This window comes from Salarias fasciatus, chromosome 9 (genome assembly GCF_902148845.1).
Source record: "Salarias fasciatus chromosome 9, fSalaFa1.1, whole genome shotgun sequence".
Classification (NCBI taxonomy): domain Eukaryota; kingdom Metazoa; phylum Chordata; class Actinopteri; order Blenniiformes; family Blenniidae; genus Salarias; species Salarias fasciatus.
In genome coordinates, this window is record NC_043753.1 from 17558836 (window position 1) to 17577138 (window position 18303).

General features: G+C 43.6%; 1 protein-coding gene across 2 annotated transcripts in view; it reads right to left on the bottom strand.

Moving 5' to 3' along the window:
- The window catches only part of esyt2b (extended synaptotagmin-like protein 2b), a 32101-nt gene continuing 13798 nt past the window's right edge, over window positions 1-18303 (bottom strand). Inside the window, exons 8-23 of one of the 2 annotated variants that reach the window (XM_030099756.1) lie at window positions 13723-13843; window positions 12251-12427; window positions 11981-12063; window positions 11558-11606; window positions 11099-11188; window positions 10796-10891; window positions 9507-9569; window positions 6607-6681; window positions 5373-5459; window positions 5082-5231; window positions 3113-3465; window positions 2762-2860; window positions 2459-2590; window positions 1527-1632; window positions 1211-1260; window positions 1-1064 (exon numbers count right to left, since the gene is read on the bottom strand). In XM_030099756.1, coding sequence (XP_029955616.1) covers window positions 992-1064; window positions 1211-1260; window positions 1527-1632; window positions 2459-2590; window positions 2762-2860; window positions 3113-3465; window positions 5082-5231; window positions 5373-5459; window positions 6607-6681; window positions 9507-9569; window positions 10796-10891; window positions 11099-11188; window positions 11558-11606; window positions 11981-12063; window positions 12251-12427; window positions 13723-13843 — 1804 coding nt within the window. In that variant the 3' untranslated portion in view covers window positions 1-991. The remainder of the gene's footprint in view (window positions 1065-1210; window positions 1261-1526; window positions 1633-2458; window positions 2591-2761; window positions 2861-3112; window positions 3466-5081; window positions 5232-5372; window positions 5460-6606; window positions 6682-9506; window positions 9570-10795; window positions 10892-11098; window positions 11189-11557; window positions 11607-11980; window positions 12064-12250; window positions 12428-13722; window positions 13844-18303) is intronic. The other variant, XM_030099757.1, reaches the window with a different exon arrangement.

An 18303-nucleotide genomic window follows, 5' to 3' on the forward strand; every position in this document is an offset into this window, starting at 1 on the left:
GAGAAACCATTTATTCATCAAAAGCCGTGAGGCATCATTCAAAAATAACATTAAGAAGGCAAAAAATTACATAGTGGATCTTTTAAGGCACAGGATAGATAACAAGAAATGTATTTCAAAGCTCCAACAAACAGTTATAACTGCGTGGCAAACCATATACAAGCGTGACGGCACGTCCTGGCGGCCCTGCTCACACCACGCACTCGCCGCTGTCTCTGATCACGCGTCGCAGTTTGTTCGACTCACATTTGGGTTTGGAGGACGGTCAAACCTTTTAATTCAAGTATCCTTTGCAGTCTTCGTGTTGTACAGCACTCGTTCACAGCCCTAAAATGCCCTCAGAACGGGTGGGGGGGGGGGGGGGGGGGGGGGTTTCAGCGCGAGACGACGTTCAGAGCAAATCAGTATTGCACAAACCTCCTAAGATATACAGAGCAATCATTTTAATCGTTGCATATGTGCATTCCGCGTTTTCAATCGAGCATAAATAACATTAAGAGGTAAACAATCAAATAACACTGCATGACACAAACATATCAGAGTCAAGGCTGCTACTAAAACCGACTGTTTTGAGTCTATCTGTTCCTTTGGTAAAAGTTTTCTCAGACGCTGAAACAGAACTGTGTCACATTTTTAACAAACTGGACAGAAAAAAAAAAAATAATACGAATTTCAGTATCGGTAATTAAAGAGTCACGTCATGAAAGCCCCTGCAAATTCTCTTACGTTATCAACATGAGCAACCTGATATTTACACAAAACACTGAAAACAGGGACAAAGGCAGTTAGTGTGTCTCAATGCATCACAAACATGTCGCCGTATCTTCTTCCGATCAGACCAGGGCCGTGAAATAAGAAGAGGAAATGCTTGATAAAATGTTCACATGCTGAAATCGCTCCTGCAAACTGGAGGAGAACGTAAATAAATACAAGAGGATGATGTGCCCTTCGGTGATCATGATGACTATTTTACAGTGGGGGGGGGGCAGGTTCACTCTAAGAGGAGGGGGTCTTGAATACTTTTGATGCCTTGAGACGAAAATCCATCTTCACTGAGATCATACCTGCAGAAGGAGACAGAAAATACAAGGAAGATTTCAGGAAAAGCAAGTTTCTATGGTAAACTGTATGATTCTATTAATAAGAGTTTGGAATTCTGAGGAAATATGCAGCATAGGGTAAAGTCAAAGACATTCCCCTGTAAATTTACCATTGCGTGCATCCTTTGGAAATCTCGTCTCCACTTAAATCCACCAGCACCTGCAAATACACATTTCACACAAGACAAAAGTCAAGTGAAGCAAAGCACTTTGCTTTTTTTAATTTTTGGCGTTTTCAGCAGCTAGAGATGCACATTGAATTCGTCTGTACTGAAGATGACCACTTCGCATAGAAAGAAAAGAGAGGCCACCTTCACTCAGGTCAGATCACTGATTTTGCTTTTTATCAAGCATTTTTTTTTCTGTACTTCTCTCCCATTACATTGTGAGTGTACTGAAGCAGGAGCACAGACATGCGGGAGTTACCTTTCCTAAAAGCCCTTTGTGTTTGGAGAGGATGCTTCCTCCGTTCTTCACTGCTACATCCAGAGTTCTCCTGTGGAGCTCCACCATAGAAACACTGAACTCAAACCTGCAAACACAAGCAAGACGCATCGTTTACCACCTGGAGGGATTAGTTAGATTTAACCCCCGTTAAATTCACAATACATACAGAATATATTCATCGTGAAAATGCTGCAAACAAGCTCACGCAGCTTCTAAACGTCAACTCTTGGGATGTTAAATTGGCCGTTTTGAAAAATAGGCCTTCCTCCGGAGGCCGCAACGGGCTGAAGTAGGCTGCTAATTAACCGAACGGCATGATTAGTCACCAGCACAACCCCGGAGAGCTGAATGATGTTACCAGGTGAGGAGGAGGTTTCACTGAGCTCTGCAGCCCCTCAACGTATCAAATAACAGAGAGCGGAGGGGATGACTCCACACCCAGCAAAAATCCCAGCTCAAGGAGTCATATCTTCACTCTGCACGGTGTTATGAAGAAGGCAGGTTTCTAACCGCAAAATTAAATGATGCACAACAATCCCACCACTGCTCCCTCGTTGACGAGCCTCATTTTGTTAAAGACGAAATTCAAAGGGAGCAAATCCGAAGGGTGGGAGTGAAAGTAGCTTTAAAGCTCTTATAAACCTCAGTAATCGACCGAAATGAATATAACAGTGGCACAATTACAAATGTATTAGATTAAAAGTTGAAACATCATTCTCTCTAAACACTGCAGGACATTAAACTTAAACCAATTTTGCCCACCGGCACTAAACATTAAACAGTAAAAGGAGCTGAAATGATCCTGATCTGAAGATAATTGGACTTCTGTGAAGCAACGGCGGTTAATGTACCCATTTTATACCACAAATAAGCGTGTGAAGTGTGTGTAAATAAGCACTGCGTCGACCCACGTTTGATCAAAAACAGGATTAAGAGTCCTCTTCATTGTGCCCGTCTTCCTTCTCCCCGTCCGACTCTTGTCAGGCAGCAGATAGAGGCGTATGAAGGGGTCCGAGCCATCTTTGGTGAAGGCTATCAAGTTACTGAGGACACACAGGACACAACTATTTCACTCACGCAGCTCGGCACATGTTGTGGGTAACGCTGCAGGGCCAGCCTGAGACGGAACGTGATCACAAAATCACCGTCAGGGAAACAGATTTCAAAGTTTTTTTTTTAACTGCAGAAGTCCGGATCGGCGGGTGGGAGCTCACCGGCACGCGTGCACCACCACAATGAGCTTGTTCCTCTGGGAGCTGTGTCGGACCGTCAGCTGGATCTCGCCCAGGGGGAACTGGCTGGGGGCCGAGCCGCTATAAAGAAAGTCGGACACGGTGTCAGTTCCAGGCCCCGCGGACTGAATTTACACTGCCACACGTACACATGCGTGCAGGCACGTATGGACCGGCTGACAGATCACATATTTATAAAGATCAATACTCAGCAGATGATGACTTCAAATTTAGTAAATCAGAAATTCAAAAATCAATGGCTTGAGCTGGGGATATTAATAAACAGGGAGGGACGAAGGGGTGTTATGAGAAGAAAATACACGTGACATGTACTTCTGCAGCTGCCGGAGCCTCTGCTGGAGCTCCACGGTGGCGAAGGGCAGAGAGATATCCGAGGCCAGGCTGGGCGTGGACTCCTTGTGGGGCAGGTGCTTCTGGGAGGAGGACATGCCGGAGCTCAGGCTGGTGGTGCTGCGCAGCGGGCTGGCCGAGTACGGCTCGCCGTCCCGCTGCTGCAGCGTGAGCGTGGAGGCGTCCAGGGGCGGAGGCGGCGTGGGCGGGGGCAGCGGGGAGTCCGACACGGACGTCCGGAGGGACGGGGCGGCGGCCGGCTGCGGCACGCTGGACTTCCTGACCTGGACGGACGAAGGCAGGTCGGAGGACACCTGCTTCTCCAGGGACAGGATCTGCGGGGAGAAACCAGAGCTTTTTATTGGGATTTGATGATTTCTGAGGCTTCACACATCTCTTACTGAATATTTTTCTGAATTCTCACATTACAGCCCACCGAGGTGCCGTTCATACGCCCGGTTTAAATATAAGGTAATCTTTTTTCCAGCACATCTCTCCCGAAGGTTTATTTAAATTTTATTTCTACAGCCGTTACAAAACATCTCCCTGCCAGTGAAGCCATTTCCTTTTACAATATCTGTAATAACTCATCATTTGTTGGTTGTGCTCCAGTTTAAAGAAAGCCGTTTTCTGCTTAGGCTTTCTTTTTTTTATGGAGTCACATTCATATAAGTCATGATTCAGTCTGAAATAAAGCACTTGGTGTTGGTGTCATGGAGGGCACTGTGATTTACCTGTTACAATAGCCAGTGTTTTCAGGCCTTTATTTCAAAATTATATTATCATTTATAGAACACAAAGGCAGAGGACCTTGGGATAAAGCATGAACTGGATGATGAAGAGACGAGACAGTGAATTTATCCACATGTTCTTTACAGCTTCGTTTTGGTCCAGTAGTTAAAGGCAGGATTAATAACGACGGCTGCTGGTGCACGGACAGATTATTGAACAATTTGCTAGCCACAGAGACTCGAGTAGCATAGAAAACACGCCGCAGCACATTTCATTCAAATGGAACCAGTTTTTCAGTCACTCAAACCGGATCGATGCATCTTATGTTGCTTTTTTCTCCTTTTTTTCACCGTACTGACTGACCCATTGTGACTGAAGGATTGGTGTTTATTCTGAATATGTTGTGGATACACGTACATGAAAGTTAATGTGGATGTTTCGTAAATGTTTGTTTGATTCACTGATTAACATTTTTTTGAGATATCCACTATTTTTCTGGAGTGGTCTATAATTCTGGGAGTCTTCATCCTCTCTGTAGAGCCTCCTCCAGGCTTCATGTCAATTTATTTTATCTACAACTTGTTAATTTTCAAAGGAACTCTCCCTTTGCATTTCAAGGTGACAGACGGGACGCTGAAATGAAAGAGCACTTTGTGAAATGAAATGAAAACCGGCACATTTCACCGCAGGGGACTCTTTTTGAATTCCTCACTCCAGCCTTCAGTGAGTTAAGCAACAAAGCGGTAAAGAAAGAAATGCCGAAAAACATTTCCAAAGCAAGTTTGCCTGACAACTATCCTTCAGAGGTGACTGAAAAATAGCAACTTATTTGAACTATAGGCAATGTTACCTGGGTGAGCTGGCAAAGGATTATGTAGGGCTGCAAATTATGTAAAAACAATCAATAACGACTGGATGAGCTGCTGTTTCTTCAAGTGAAAGTGAAGTTTTCAGGACAATGACATCAATTCTGAGACTAAAACAGAAACCTTGGCAAGAGTAGCGTCATTAGTAAAACAGTCAATGCTAAATAGAGGTGACAGGATGTTGGTGCTATTGACAGATGAATGAATAATAAGCAGTGCTGTCGACGCCACGGAACTTTATCATTAAATCAGACTGATCATATCAGCCTTGCAGATTTTTAGACATCTGCTCAGCTCCCAGCGAGTCCAACGGCCCGTCTGTCAGTGAGCGGCGAGGCAGGGCAGCGTTTTACCCGCAGGGCCATCTTCAGCTTGATGGTGGAGCTGGGTCCGGAGTTCCTCAGAGCGAAGCACTGAGTCAGCGTCATCTCCTCCTCCGCCAGCAGGCCGCTCAGCGGCACCGTCAAGTTACCCAGCGTGCACTTGTGCTTGTCATCTTTTATCTGTTGCGCGGTAAAGAAGAAAATCCAAATCAACTTTTTTTTTTCTAACAGGTCAGCGACTTCCACAGTTTCTGGCCATGGCCTTTTTAGAAAACCGATCGCATCGGTGAGGTTTTTAAATACGCTCCCCTGCAGCGTTACCTCCACTTCCAGCTCCTGCCTCCTGGGATTATGAACAAGGAAGGTGAAACAGTCTTCCCACAGGGGCTCCTTGGTCTTGTACCGGATCTTTAAAAGCAGACAGACAACTTTTACTTAACGCTTAGCGAGAGGAGCAAATTGGGAAAACAGATGCCAATTAGACACGATGACACTGCAGCTAGAAGACGATGTATTCGAAAACCATCTGCCCCTGTGTCTGTTCATACCGTTTTGGGTGTGTGTGGATGTATAAAGCAGTTCGTCCCTGTGGTTCTTCCTGGTTTCAAATGTTTAATTAGCCTTGTTGATTTTCACCATCTTCTGATCGATGTGTTAATTAGCGCCATTTCCCCGAAGATTTGTGGCAATTAGGGCAGTGATACTCAGTTTTATTGTTTTGTTTTTCTGCGGAAGCAAATTGGTTTATGCAACGATACTTGGGAGGGACTTTCAGGTTCGCGCAGTGTGAAGCTTCCTATATTTTGTCGATCGCATTAACGAACGCCAACACATTCGTGTTTCTGGCAGCCGTCTCTTTTCATGCGATGCATTTTTTTTTAAAGTGGGATTCAGCTGCAGTCTGTTTATTGCTACTCCTCCCTTGTTTGCATTCTTCTTTTGTTACATAGCGAGCAGAGCTGTTGGTTTGTATCGCCGTCTCTGGTTTAAGCTTTTGTTTGGTTAAATCCTCGGCCTCCCATGCTTGGACGTTCAACCTGTAAGAAAACGTGTATTTTTCTGAGTTTTAGCAGCACCCGCTCTTAACTGTGCCACTCCATTTTTCAGTTAGACGATGAAGTTACCGACATCCACCCACTTAATTTTCAGTTTCAGCGGAAAGTTTGGCTGCAAAGGTCATGACTTTATTGATGTCTTTGTGCAAATATATTCAAATCCGAACACAAATATAAGCCCTGTTACATAACGCTCCTGCCAACCTGCTGCATCTCGCGCCTGCAGGAAAACGTCTGCGTCAACAACTCATCCCAGTTCAAGGGTTTCTGCTTCTTAATCATCTCTCCCTTTCAATGCACAACAGACATTTCTCAGGAGAAAAATCAGGTAAACACGAGCTCTTGACTCTGCATTTAATGGTGTGTTGGTGGTTATGATTTCTCATTTATTGTTCTATATTTTTACATAATAATTTCCAGTTAATCGCTCGGGAAGCGTTGTGTGAAGAGAAGCTTTACGCATTCATGTAATGCATCCCATGTTTCCCCAGAGAACTCACCTTACTCTCGAGGGTTTTGTGCCCGACTGTGAACTGGACGTAAGGGCTGGGCTCGCTGCTGCTCTTCTTAGCGGACTGTCGGGGAGAGAGAGGATCAGAGAGACGGGCGTCAGTCCCGAACGCAACGCGCAGTTCCAGGCACACACTCAGACGTTAAGCCTTGAAACACAATGGTGAGACAATCTGGAAATGGAAGGGAACAATAAAATACAGTCTGACAAGCGGGGCTGCAGGCAGAGAGGCTACCAAGGAGACCGCAAGGCTTCGTCTCACCGCACACTCAATTCAGCATGCCAGGTTTTGACATCTCAGTGTGATTTAGCCTTCCCTCCAGAATAATAATACCTTGCAAATTTTCAAGCCAAAAGGCTATGAAATGAAGGAAAAGTCTCAACTTCCTCTTCATCCCCTCTTTTCCTCCGGAGAACAGCGTTTGAATCTGACAGCGTTAAGGCTCACGCTGCACGTGAAGGCTGATAAGCTCAATCCCACACTTTGAAATGCTGAAGCCACGCAGCACACCAGTCCTCATGCTGTAATCATACCATTACGCTATTTCTGTCTCGTGACTGTTTTTTCAACTGCATCCTTCTACAGGTGTTCCTGCGAGTTATTCAAACCTGCACCACAGACGTGGTTAGTTTTTAAAGCGGGATTTGAACCTGAGACTCTCATACATGATTTAATTGACGCTCTTCTGTCTGCTGCATATATAAATCAGCTTTAGCATAAACCTCCCCATTTTTATTCCCCAATTATAAAGTTTTTACGCCAAACTAAAACTTCGCTGTACACCCGTCATACAGCAAAGTTTGACTTTTCTGAGCTGTCAAGAGGGAATATAGTGAAAACGACAGAGAATCTGCAGAACACACACTTGCAGAGGGATGATATCTATATTTATATAGATTAATATACATTTTGGTGACATTGTTTTGTGAAAGTCTGCAATTTTGTGAATTATTGTTTCAATATCTGAATTATATTAAGTATGATTCCTTCAATAAAAGTGTTAAAAAGAGGTGATATTAATGTAAATGTAATGTGAGTTCACTTCCCGGCTGGTGGATTGAACCGTTTCCCTCCAATAACTCACTTGACCTTTTAAAACTTAATTCTAAATAAATTGCTGAACTTTTAAGCTACATCTTGCATATGTAATATAACGCAATAACAGTTTTTGTTTCATCACTAGACAGGCTAACTTTAAATCAGATTTAACATGAGGATGTGAGACGCTGCAGAAGAAGAGCTGAGGAAGACTTTCGGTCTCCCACCGAGGTGTAAATGTTACATGTGCGAGGGGTGACGATTTTCCCTGACGGGGTTTTCTCCTGTCACGTCTGATGTAACACAGACGTGTGTGTTACACACACTCATGTGAGAAAGAAGGATGTCGAGGACGTGTTCAGATTATCGGGCAGATCTCTATCGCTTCCTTGTTTGCTGCGATAGCCGTGGCGTGCCTGCGACATTCAACATGTAGGCTATCTATCGCCCACATGTTGCCATCGGGGTGTTAAAGACAAGAGTTTTGCTGTAATGAATGAATTGTGAATTAGTATTCCGCAGGCAAACGACCTACAAAACAGTCTGACTTGACGATTTTGTTTTTTTCTTTTTATTGGGAACATCTCAATTGAGAGTGGAGCAACGTTATGAGAGCGGCAGCAGGTTTCTGTGTAGTGATGAGGACATAAGCGACGGCCGGGCTGATGCGGAGCTGAAGGGAGTGTCAGACTTAAAAACTTCCTGGAAACTTCGAAGGCAATGAAGCAACTCCCGCTGGGGAGAGTGAAGCAACGCGCAACCCGAAACTGATCTACGTTATGAACAGAGCCGCTGCTGTGTCGTCTGACGGCTCGCCAGGATAATCACAGTTATTGTGGGAGTAGTGAACAAGCCTGTTTCTACCTCACCTTTTCTTTTCCAGCTGGAATTACCTAACCTTTCATTACATTATGCATCATTACTTGGGGAAATACAAAATAAAGCGCAGAGTAAGAAATGCAGAAATGCTGGCCTGACGAGCCGGGCGCCCATATCCTAAACTCCAGATCAAAAACGCAAATGAGATAAAATTCCTGATGAGTGAACAACATGGTCGTCCAACCAGGTTCTGGTGGAGTTTGATTGAATAAGGTTTTGGCCAATTTTTGGTACCCAAAGGACTTTAAATTTACAGTTTGGGACGTTTTAGTCCAACGACATTTTATTATCCAACACTGGATAATAAACATATCAGAAAGAAGAAAACTAAAGTCAAAGTTTGCATCCATGAACCACAAACTGCACCCGAACCTCTGCAAAATTATTAAGACTTTTCACGGAGTTTTAATTAATTCCTGCTAAAACTCAATTAATTTTTTACATATTTTGACTGAACTGAAGAAAAAAAGAGTCTGTTTTTACTGAAATTGAAACAAAGCTGAAAGACTGCTGGAATTTCCTGAGTTAATTTAATATTTATTCACACAGCACACCGGCAGGAAACTCAACTTTCTATTAGAAAATATTCTGAAGGGTGTGCTCTGCTGGGATGCACTGAGGGCTGATTAATGCGCAAACGCTGGATCATCGTTTGACCAGAGGGAAAGGCAGTCACTTAAATAACCTGAATTCTGGGAGCACAATATGTTGAGCCGCGACCTTTTCTTCTGCTCGACCTCCGCATGCAAGATCGTGAGTTAGGAAATCATCACTCGGGTGAAGAGAACAAACAAAACACAATCACGGCGTCAAACACAAGGCCACCATCCACTTTCATGCACATCTGGAAGGAAAACAGCAGCTCTCGGTGTGACAGTCGGCACAAACACATGACGGTGCGCTCGAGAGGCAGCACAGGTGAGACACACGGGGTGTGATCCATACATGCGATCCAATTTTTCCCACATTACCTTCAGGGCCTTAAAGACTGAGACTTGCTTCAACCCGTCATAGGTGAAATCTGACAGGTTGCTCTTTAAGCCACAAGGAGATTTGAGGGGAGAAAATCACACCCAGAATTAGTAGGGCGGGGATAACGCTGCACGGTTAAGAGGAATGAGGAAAAAAAACCCAGAAGAATGCGCATGAAATTCCTCCTGAACCATGAATGGTATGGCATGATGGAATAAATAGATGGAGTAAGCTTGGGGTGATACTGTTGACGCTGCAGAGAGCTAACAATGAAAATACAGGCCGTAGTAATAAGATTACATTCCCTGCAGGGGAGACATGAGGGAAATACTGTGACTCTTTTCTCTTTGTAACAAGCCACAGGCCTTCTGCATCGGCACAGCTGCACACTAACAAATCATCAAGAGCCCTGTTAGGCGGCCGAACGCACTGCAGACACTCTGCACCTCAGCTTTTTACTCAGCGCTTGATTTAGCGGAATATGCCCGCGACTAAGGAGCAGAAAGCGTCTTTTGTTTTGGAGCCGCTTGTTAATGGTTATTGAACATTTAGATTAGAGAGATCAATAACACCGTGCACGGCTGGCACATGCTTTGAGGTACAGGTTCTAACTACGGACGTCTGGAGCACATCATTGCACGGCAATAATGCAAGATGCAGAAAGTACAGCTGGACTCACGCATATCGTTCTATACTGAGAAGTATTGGTCTCGCAAAAGACTAATCCGGACGCTCTCCTCTCACTTAAATTTCCACAGCCTAAGCTGCCTGTGAAGACACTCTTGGGCAAAAGAGGAAAGGAAATAGAAAGTGAGTAGGACTTGACTCCGTGGAGTGCAGTAGAAACTTTTTCCAATCACATCAGACAAAGATAAAAATACACAAGCATGGAAAGAAATAAAGAAGCAACATTTAGCTTCATATAAAAAAAATGAGGGTAAAAAATCTTGATGTGAGACAGAATTGTGGAATAAAACTCGCTGATCAAAGCAGGCGGGATCATTAACACGCTTCTAAAACAGCATGATGTCGTCATTCGGGTTCAACTTAAAGTCAGAGCGCGTGGAAAACAAATCTCAATGCGCCGCAGCAAAGAACAAAGAGCGTCAAACATTACTGGTGATTAATGAACAGGTGAAGCACTGCTAAAAACGGTGACGTAATCCTTATCTAAACATCGGCGGGGTTCCTTCCTGAACTGGTTCGGCTATAACAGTGACGGAGGTGAAGAACAAGAGGCTGGATTCTACCTCAACAGCGACAGCGGCTCAACAACACTGGGTCTTACTGGCAGGTTCTTTGCTGAGTCCAGATAGACCACCAGGAGAGCTGACGACAGCCCGTCATTGGCCAGGCTTCTGTCGGCGCGCACGCTCCGCAGCACCTGATTGGACGAGAAGGACGGCAGCGGCGGTAAAAAAAAAACGGGTCAATGATTTTCACAATTTACTGATATTTAAGAGAAACAACAATCAAAAAGTGCCTTCATTGATTAAATTATTGGCACTTCAAGCTTGTTTACTGTGACAAGTGATGAAGAAAAGCATCAACTGACTTCTGATGCACAAATTTTTGGAAAAATCTCTACTACCTGGTCGAGCCTCTCAGAGGTGGAGAACAGAGAAAGCCACTCCAGTTTTAAGTGGAGTTTCCCCGTAGGAGTTTCTTCTAGATCAAACCACTGCAACAAAGCGTCAAAACATCGGCGTTAAACGCGTATGGGGGGAGTGAAAATGTCACTTTCTCTCAGAAGATAAGCCAGAAAACCATTGTCTAAACTTTTAGGACTTTAACAGAATTTCAACAAAATCTCAATGCGAGCAGGAGTGACAGTAATTTAACTCATATTCTGTAAAATACTACTAGTATCTGATGATATGAGGCTTTTTTTTCAGCCAAGCTAAGGAAACCAGCTTAGTGGACCAACATAACGAGACAATCCCATCTTCTGATGAGAAAGCAAACAAACATAATTTACAATAAACCAGATACCCGCTGTGTATAAATTGCAATCAGGCTGAAAACATGGACGGCATACAGAGTGTCTCACCTCATCAACCTTCTGCTCTTTGTGCAGCTCGGTCATATCAATCATGAGGCTGCAGATCACAGCAAATGATTAGTGAAATTGTGGACGGCCCAGAGTAAACAGAAAGAAATCACACGGATGAATCTAAACAGAGACGGTCCAGGCATCGATTGCTGTCTTTGTGTTAATAGCACTGGGTGTAGTGTCACAGCCTTGGGGTGGAAATCAATAGAATTTGCCCTTGAGCCGGTAACTGCGGAATAAACCTGCTTCATTATGACTGATGCACAATCATAAAAATGGTTTGATTGTAGTGTTGTTGAGAGTCTACTACACTCCTAGGATGTGCCACTCAGGCGCATTCTTACCTATCAATCACATTTCCAAGGTACATTATTTCTAGCGATTGATCGGACGCGAGCGAGTGAGGCGAAAGAGACGCACCTTCCCAGGAAGTCGTCTTTGTCGGGATCCTCATCAAACAGCTCAATCTCAAGATGCTGGCCTGAGTGCTCGTACACCAGCGCCTGAACAACAAAGCCACATGTCAAAGCTTCTTCAAACAGTCACTGGATTACAGATCAACTTTTACTGCACAGCGAGCGACGGCACAGCTCAGAACGGGCGATTACCAACATGTCACCAGTTTTCTCAGCGGTATCGTTTGCTCTGTTTATCAAACCTTCGTCTGAGAGGCAGCCGAAGACTCATCACCTCATAAACCTCGTTCCACTTGGGGTGCAGACTCTCCTTGATCGTCTTGCTCTGAAAAATCTGGTTTCCGATCTGCAGGACGCCGTAAGGGTCCGACTTGCCCTTGATGAGCCCCCCCAGAAATTTATCTTTGCCCTCCAGGTCCTGAGCCTCCAGGAAGTGAATCCTGAGGACTCCCTGCGGAGAGAAACGGAGCGCCGTGTTTGCAAGAGCAGCTCTGGAGGAGCTGATCATGAGCAATGAAGGAAGCACAAGAGAAAACCGTGACTGATTCAGTTCATGAAGTCATTACAAAAATAATTAAGAATACAAACACAGGTTCAAATGTGTTGCATTATTTCCCCTCCCGTCCTTCAAATCATCTTAAAATGTCTTCGTGACTCCACAAGTCACAAGAACTAACTCATTTTAGGTCATTCAATACCTGATATTAAGTTGTTTTCTGTGATTTAAAATAGAATTATTTAAAATTTCATGTTGATAAAGACCATGTAGCAAGTTTCCACTGTTTTGCTATTAATAGTCACTTGTAGCGTTTGGCTAATTATGTTGTACAGACGTTGTACTGGCTGTACTCGCTTACCGGCACATTCATCCTACTGCCTCAACACAGTAGCTGCAGCAAATTCATATTTTCAGGGTTGGTACAGTTTATTCTGAAAACTTCAATAAATTGCAGAGATTTTCCAGGTAAATCAATCAAATGTATTTGAGTGAAGTGGAAAAACAGGAAGTGGGAAATGCAAAACATTTGCATAGAATTGTCAGATACAACACACAAACACACGGAGAAAACTAACTTCACTCATCTTCACTTCCTGAACTGTTTACATTTCTACGAGACTTGCACTGTGTTCGTATTGGATTGTTTTATCAATAATTTACAGTAAAGTCTCTGTCCAAAGATTCTTGTCTAATAAACAGTGTGAATGTCAAACACACTCAGTTCAAACTGGAACATTAAATATTTAATTTGAATATCAGGAAGGGCAGATTTTTATCTGCCTGATGTGTGCACTCAAAATCAGGTGAGAGCAGTTTTTGAGAAAAGAAAAAAAAAAGTCAAAACTTGCCAAACTGGTGCAGGAAACCTTGTTAAACTGCACCCTCAATAGGAAGACGGCTTGCAACGAAACACAATAAGCGTTATATCTTGTTGCCATGGAGACCAGTTCCCGCCACACAGCCTCGACATCTCTCTTTTTTCTGTATTGGCTTTTTTCTTTTCCCCTTTCAATTTGTTTTTGAGCTGATGCTCACCTTAAAACGACTGAAGGTTACTATGCTTTATTGAGCAAAATGAAAAAAAAAAAAAACATGTCCAATGTCCCCTCGCCTGTGAGATGTCACACCATGAAACGCTTCAATCCACTCGTTCCCCGATGAAGCAGACCGTCCCAGACACCTGTGGCATGCACGCGGATCGCAGCTTTCACTTGAAAGGTTTAAAAAAAAAAAAAATCCATCGGCACCTTTGGCATCGGGAAGCGGAGCTTGGCCAGTTCCACGTTCCCAACCAGAGGGATGGTGATCCGATTGGGCAGAACCAGATAGCTGTAGATAATGTCTTGAATCAGGCTGTCGGAGAAACCGCTGTGAGGACAGGAGGGTGGGGTGAGAGGTAGGAGAAAAAAAAAAAAAAAAAAAAAAGGAGATAAACAAGAATGAAGCAATGAATTATTTAGAAGACAGTAAGGGTGCCCTTGGGTTATAAATATTCCTCTTTAATCTCAGCTTAGTACAGTACGTTTCTGCTTTACATGCGAGGCGGCGGTAGGAAAACTGGAGGCAGTTCAAGCATGTTGCTCCTGCTCGCCAGCAAACCTCCCAACGTCCGTCTGATCTACTGATCACTGGATGCGGCGTGACAGCAAACGATGACAGCGAGGGTCCGGAACGACATTACCGCCAGGGCTTCCTGTTATTCATTTAGCTACTGTGGCACAGCTGGAAAATTGCAATCACCGTTGGAAAAAAAAAAAGAAGAAGAAAAAAAAAAAAAACGGGATTACTATTAAAGTTCAGCGTGCTGCGTTATTGCTCTGTCTGTCCCTCCAAGAAATACGGCTGTCATTAGGGAGGAAGAGTCCATTTGTCACGATGTGGCCGCCGTAATCAAAGGCATTCGCAAACTGCTTGAGATAGCAACTTGGAATGATCCTGGTATTATCTTTGGAGCGAGCGCCACGCTCCGCTCCACGCCGGCAAAATCGACTGAACGAGCTCAGTGCTGCCGTTTGAGGGACAACATGCCAACCAGGAGGCGAGCAGCCTGAAAAACTGATATTTACTGACACACAGCGTCAGATCCACATGAATCCCGTTCAATTTGCAGGTAATACTCTGCACATAATTGGTGTTATAAATTCAGAAAACTTGCATTATTGGTGTATTGTTGGCATATTAGCAACAAAAAAAACCCAATAAAAACATCGATTAAAGTGCTAAATGATAGAGTCAACACACATTAACATTTGGTAAAAGCTTAAAACCACTTTACGTTTAATATCTTTAACTATTTAACAAGTATCGTGGAAAAAAAAAATGAAACACATTTGTCAACGTTTGACAGAGACAGAGCTTCCCGTCTGCCACAAACCCAGCAGATTTGTGTGTGTGTGTGTGTGTGTGTGTGTGTGTGTGTGTGTGTGGCTGATGGCTTCTGTGCATATTGCATGAAATGCTCTCTACTTAAAAAAATGGGCATCCCAGTGAGAGTTGTGCTGAGGCTCTAACAACTTGGCCCAAAAACCTCAGCGTCACCTGAAAACACACAGCCGGCGTGAAAAAAAAAAAAAAACCAGCAGAAAAGACGCTGCGGGGAAAACAGATGCAATTTGCAGAAATATCTGTCGAAGTCAGAAGTAGCTGGCATGCTTGTTAAGAAGCCAACACTGAGAGAACAATTTGGCTGATTGTACTCTTATTCTATTAGTGCTAAGCCGACATGCACTCCAATGCGTCATTCCATGAGCGCTGCATATAGACCAGAAGTCAGCGAGGCCTCTCACTGCTCATTTCATTTGAAATTAAAGGGTCTGCTTCTCCCTGTGGAGCCAGAAGAAGCACATTGTTCTCTGTGAAGAGGAAAAGCTGCTCTGTTAATATGGAAGGGATATTAACTGCTGTCAGACCTCAGTAGAGGTGAAAATTAATACAGAGAAAATGCCAATCCCTGGAAGAATGATGTGATTGAGCCAAGAGGAGCGCCACGCTACCTGTGGTTTCAGGATTCAACATTAAATATTGAAGCAATTTAAAGAATTTCTTCACAGTGTCTATTTACTCTTCTCTGTCTTTGGATGCATTTTTACCCATGCCGATACTTGGCTCGCAGCCGCTCTACAACACCAGCTCGTTTCCTTGTTTCTGTCAACCCTGACAGAAAATAGGTCAGAGCCCATCTGACCCTGGCTTCCAGCCGCCCGCACAGGCTAAAGGCCAAGTGATCCATCGGGCTTAAGAAGCAGCGCTCTCAGCACGCGGACGCGAGTCCCAGACGAACGCCGCGCTCAATTATGTCGTTTTCACAAAGAGCACATGCAGATCAGGTGAGTGATTAAAGTAGGAGCAGACAGGAGGATCAAGTTTCTAAATGTCAAGCCACTCAGATGTTTGCAGATGATAATTCACTGGAAACTTCGTGACATTTCAGGACATGGAGGAGCTCCAAATTTGCTGGAATTAGACAACGGTGATATATGGACTCCTTTATAATCAAAGGAATATAACCACCATAGATATCACAAATTTAGCAGAGGGGAAGCCTTATCAAATCTGGTTCTGAAAAAATAATCCAGTTTCTTTGTGTGCACGAGCGCAGCTGCAGGTGTTCGTCTGGAGCCAGGAGAAATATTCCTGTGATCAATCCTCAGCTCCTCTTTTCAGAGAAACAGCAGACAGGAGCATGATGCCGCTCTGCTGGGGGATTGAGATCAGAGCCGCAGCTTCTCTCCAGCTGAGAGCTCAGAGAGCGAACCCAGAGCTGCTGCATCAGTGCTTATTGTGGCATTTTTCCCGCCGGTGTAACTGAAACAGCCCCATGTAATGTACCTCTGTGTGTGTGTGTTTGTGTGTGTGTGTGCACGGCAGTGTGCAGAGGACTGTTTATTCATTCATGCCAGAACAACACTGTTGCACACAAACAACAATGCAAGAATACTCACAATGCATGGATTTTTTTTTGCCATTATGCAGACTAATCATCCTGAGACAAAGGCCTGTCATCACGACTAACAGAAAAAACATTTTCTTCTTTCTTATGCGCCTTTCAGTCAACAAAGGTTACTATACATAATTCAAGTGCTAACAGAAAGTTAAAAACAGGTTAGAAAAAATTGTGACATTAAAAAAAACAAAGATTGTAACTAAAACCAATTTAATTTAGAAGAATTCACATCATTTAGCAAGAATATGTTTGTTTCTGGATCCCATGTTAGTCTTGTGAGTTGGAGGGATAATATATATGCAGATTAATATATCACACAGCTTTTCAAGCATTTTTGTGTAGGCATTTATGATGTATCTATTCTAGTGAAATCCATCATTCTGAATTCTTTGAGGTTGTAATTCTCCCAATCAGTAATGCAATAACTAAAAACACAAAACAGAATAACTTCTCGTAAAAATTGCTCAATTATGTTCCATCTGAGCACCATTAGTGCATTCCTACGTATTGTATGACAGCCTTCAAATCAAATGATTCTCATTCTTTCCTCAATCTCAACAGAGATAAAAAGAGCTCCTTTTAAAAGACTCTAAATCCTTTGAGACCAAACATTTTCTCCCCACTCTAAACAACTGCGGCATTTCCCCTCTCCTCAGGCCGAAAGTCTTCAGCGCTGCCTCTCAAACTCATCGATACAACTCGCCGGCTCGTCTGCTTTCACCCTGTGAAACAATAATAGCCTTCACCCGTGTGTCACTTCCAGCAGCGCCCCGTCCCGGTCTAAACCTCCGATATTACTGCAGCTCTCTTCTCTTTGGTCTCCCTCAAGAGTTCATCATCGCACCTCCTCCAGCAGCCTCTAAACTGACTTCAGAATTCAATTTCATGCCATCAAGGCCACTCACACTCTTTCATACATGTCAGATCTCCTCCGTGTCACCGCTCTCTCATCAGGATCATCCTCTCCTGTACTTGCACGCTGTCCTTGGACGTCCGGTGAGAGAGGCCTCCGAATAAAAATATGCGATTATTTTAATGTGCGACATCTTCCCTCGGAGTAATGGGAACAAATTGATGCCACCATGCTGCCAGCAAGAGGAGGTGACCCCACTGCTCATTTCACCTCATAATGGACCACAGTCCCGTCCGGCCCAACCCGAGGAGAGTTACAGACGCCAGCAACAGCTGCCCACACCCATAACTAACTGCAATGACCATGACTAGAAAGTTAGAAAATGTAAAAAAGAAAAAAACAAAAAAAACAAATCTTGAAATATGCACACCGGCTGCGGGCTGCATAGCAGTAAAAACTTTGGCTGCTGGACCGATAAGCCAATACTCAGAAAATGTCCAACAAAATCCTGGAGCTGAACAATAAATCTGACTCAGCATTTATATCACCTTTGTGACGAGTTGCTACAGCATCATACAGCGCTGCATGAGGAATCAGCACTTTAAAGAACTGAACTGATGGAATTTTGATAGCTTTCGTTTATGATTTGCATTCGTTATGATTACGTCAACTATTATACCCAATAAAACTAAGAGTTTGCATCGATGTCAGTAAACTTTATAAATAAACTTTAGCAAATTATGAACACCCAAAAGAATATTTTAGAATTTTGGTGACTCATTCAGAGAAAAGGGCCATTGTATTGTCAGTAAATGTTTCTCGAACAGACATGCATTTCATAGGTTTCACCTTAAAGCACTGTTATAATGATCCAGTAATTATAGTTATTACAGTTAATGTGTGTTAAAACGAGCAGTGAAACCAGCAATTTACAGCACTAAGAAAAGATGTGAAACTGTAAGATTACGTTTTAATGAATGACAATTTGAGAAACTAATGCAAGAGAAAGGGTTCAATGAATGGCTGTCAATT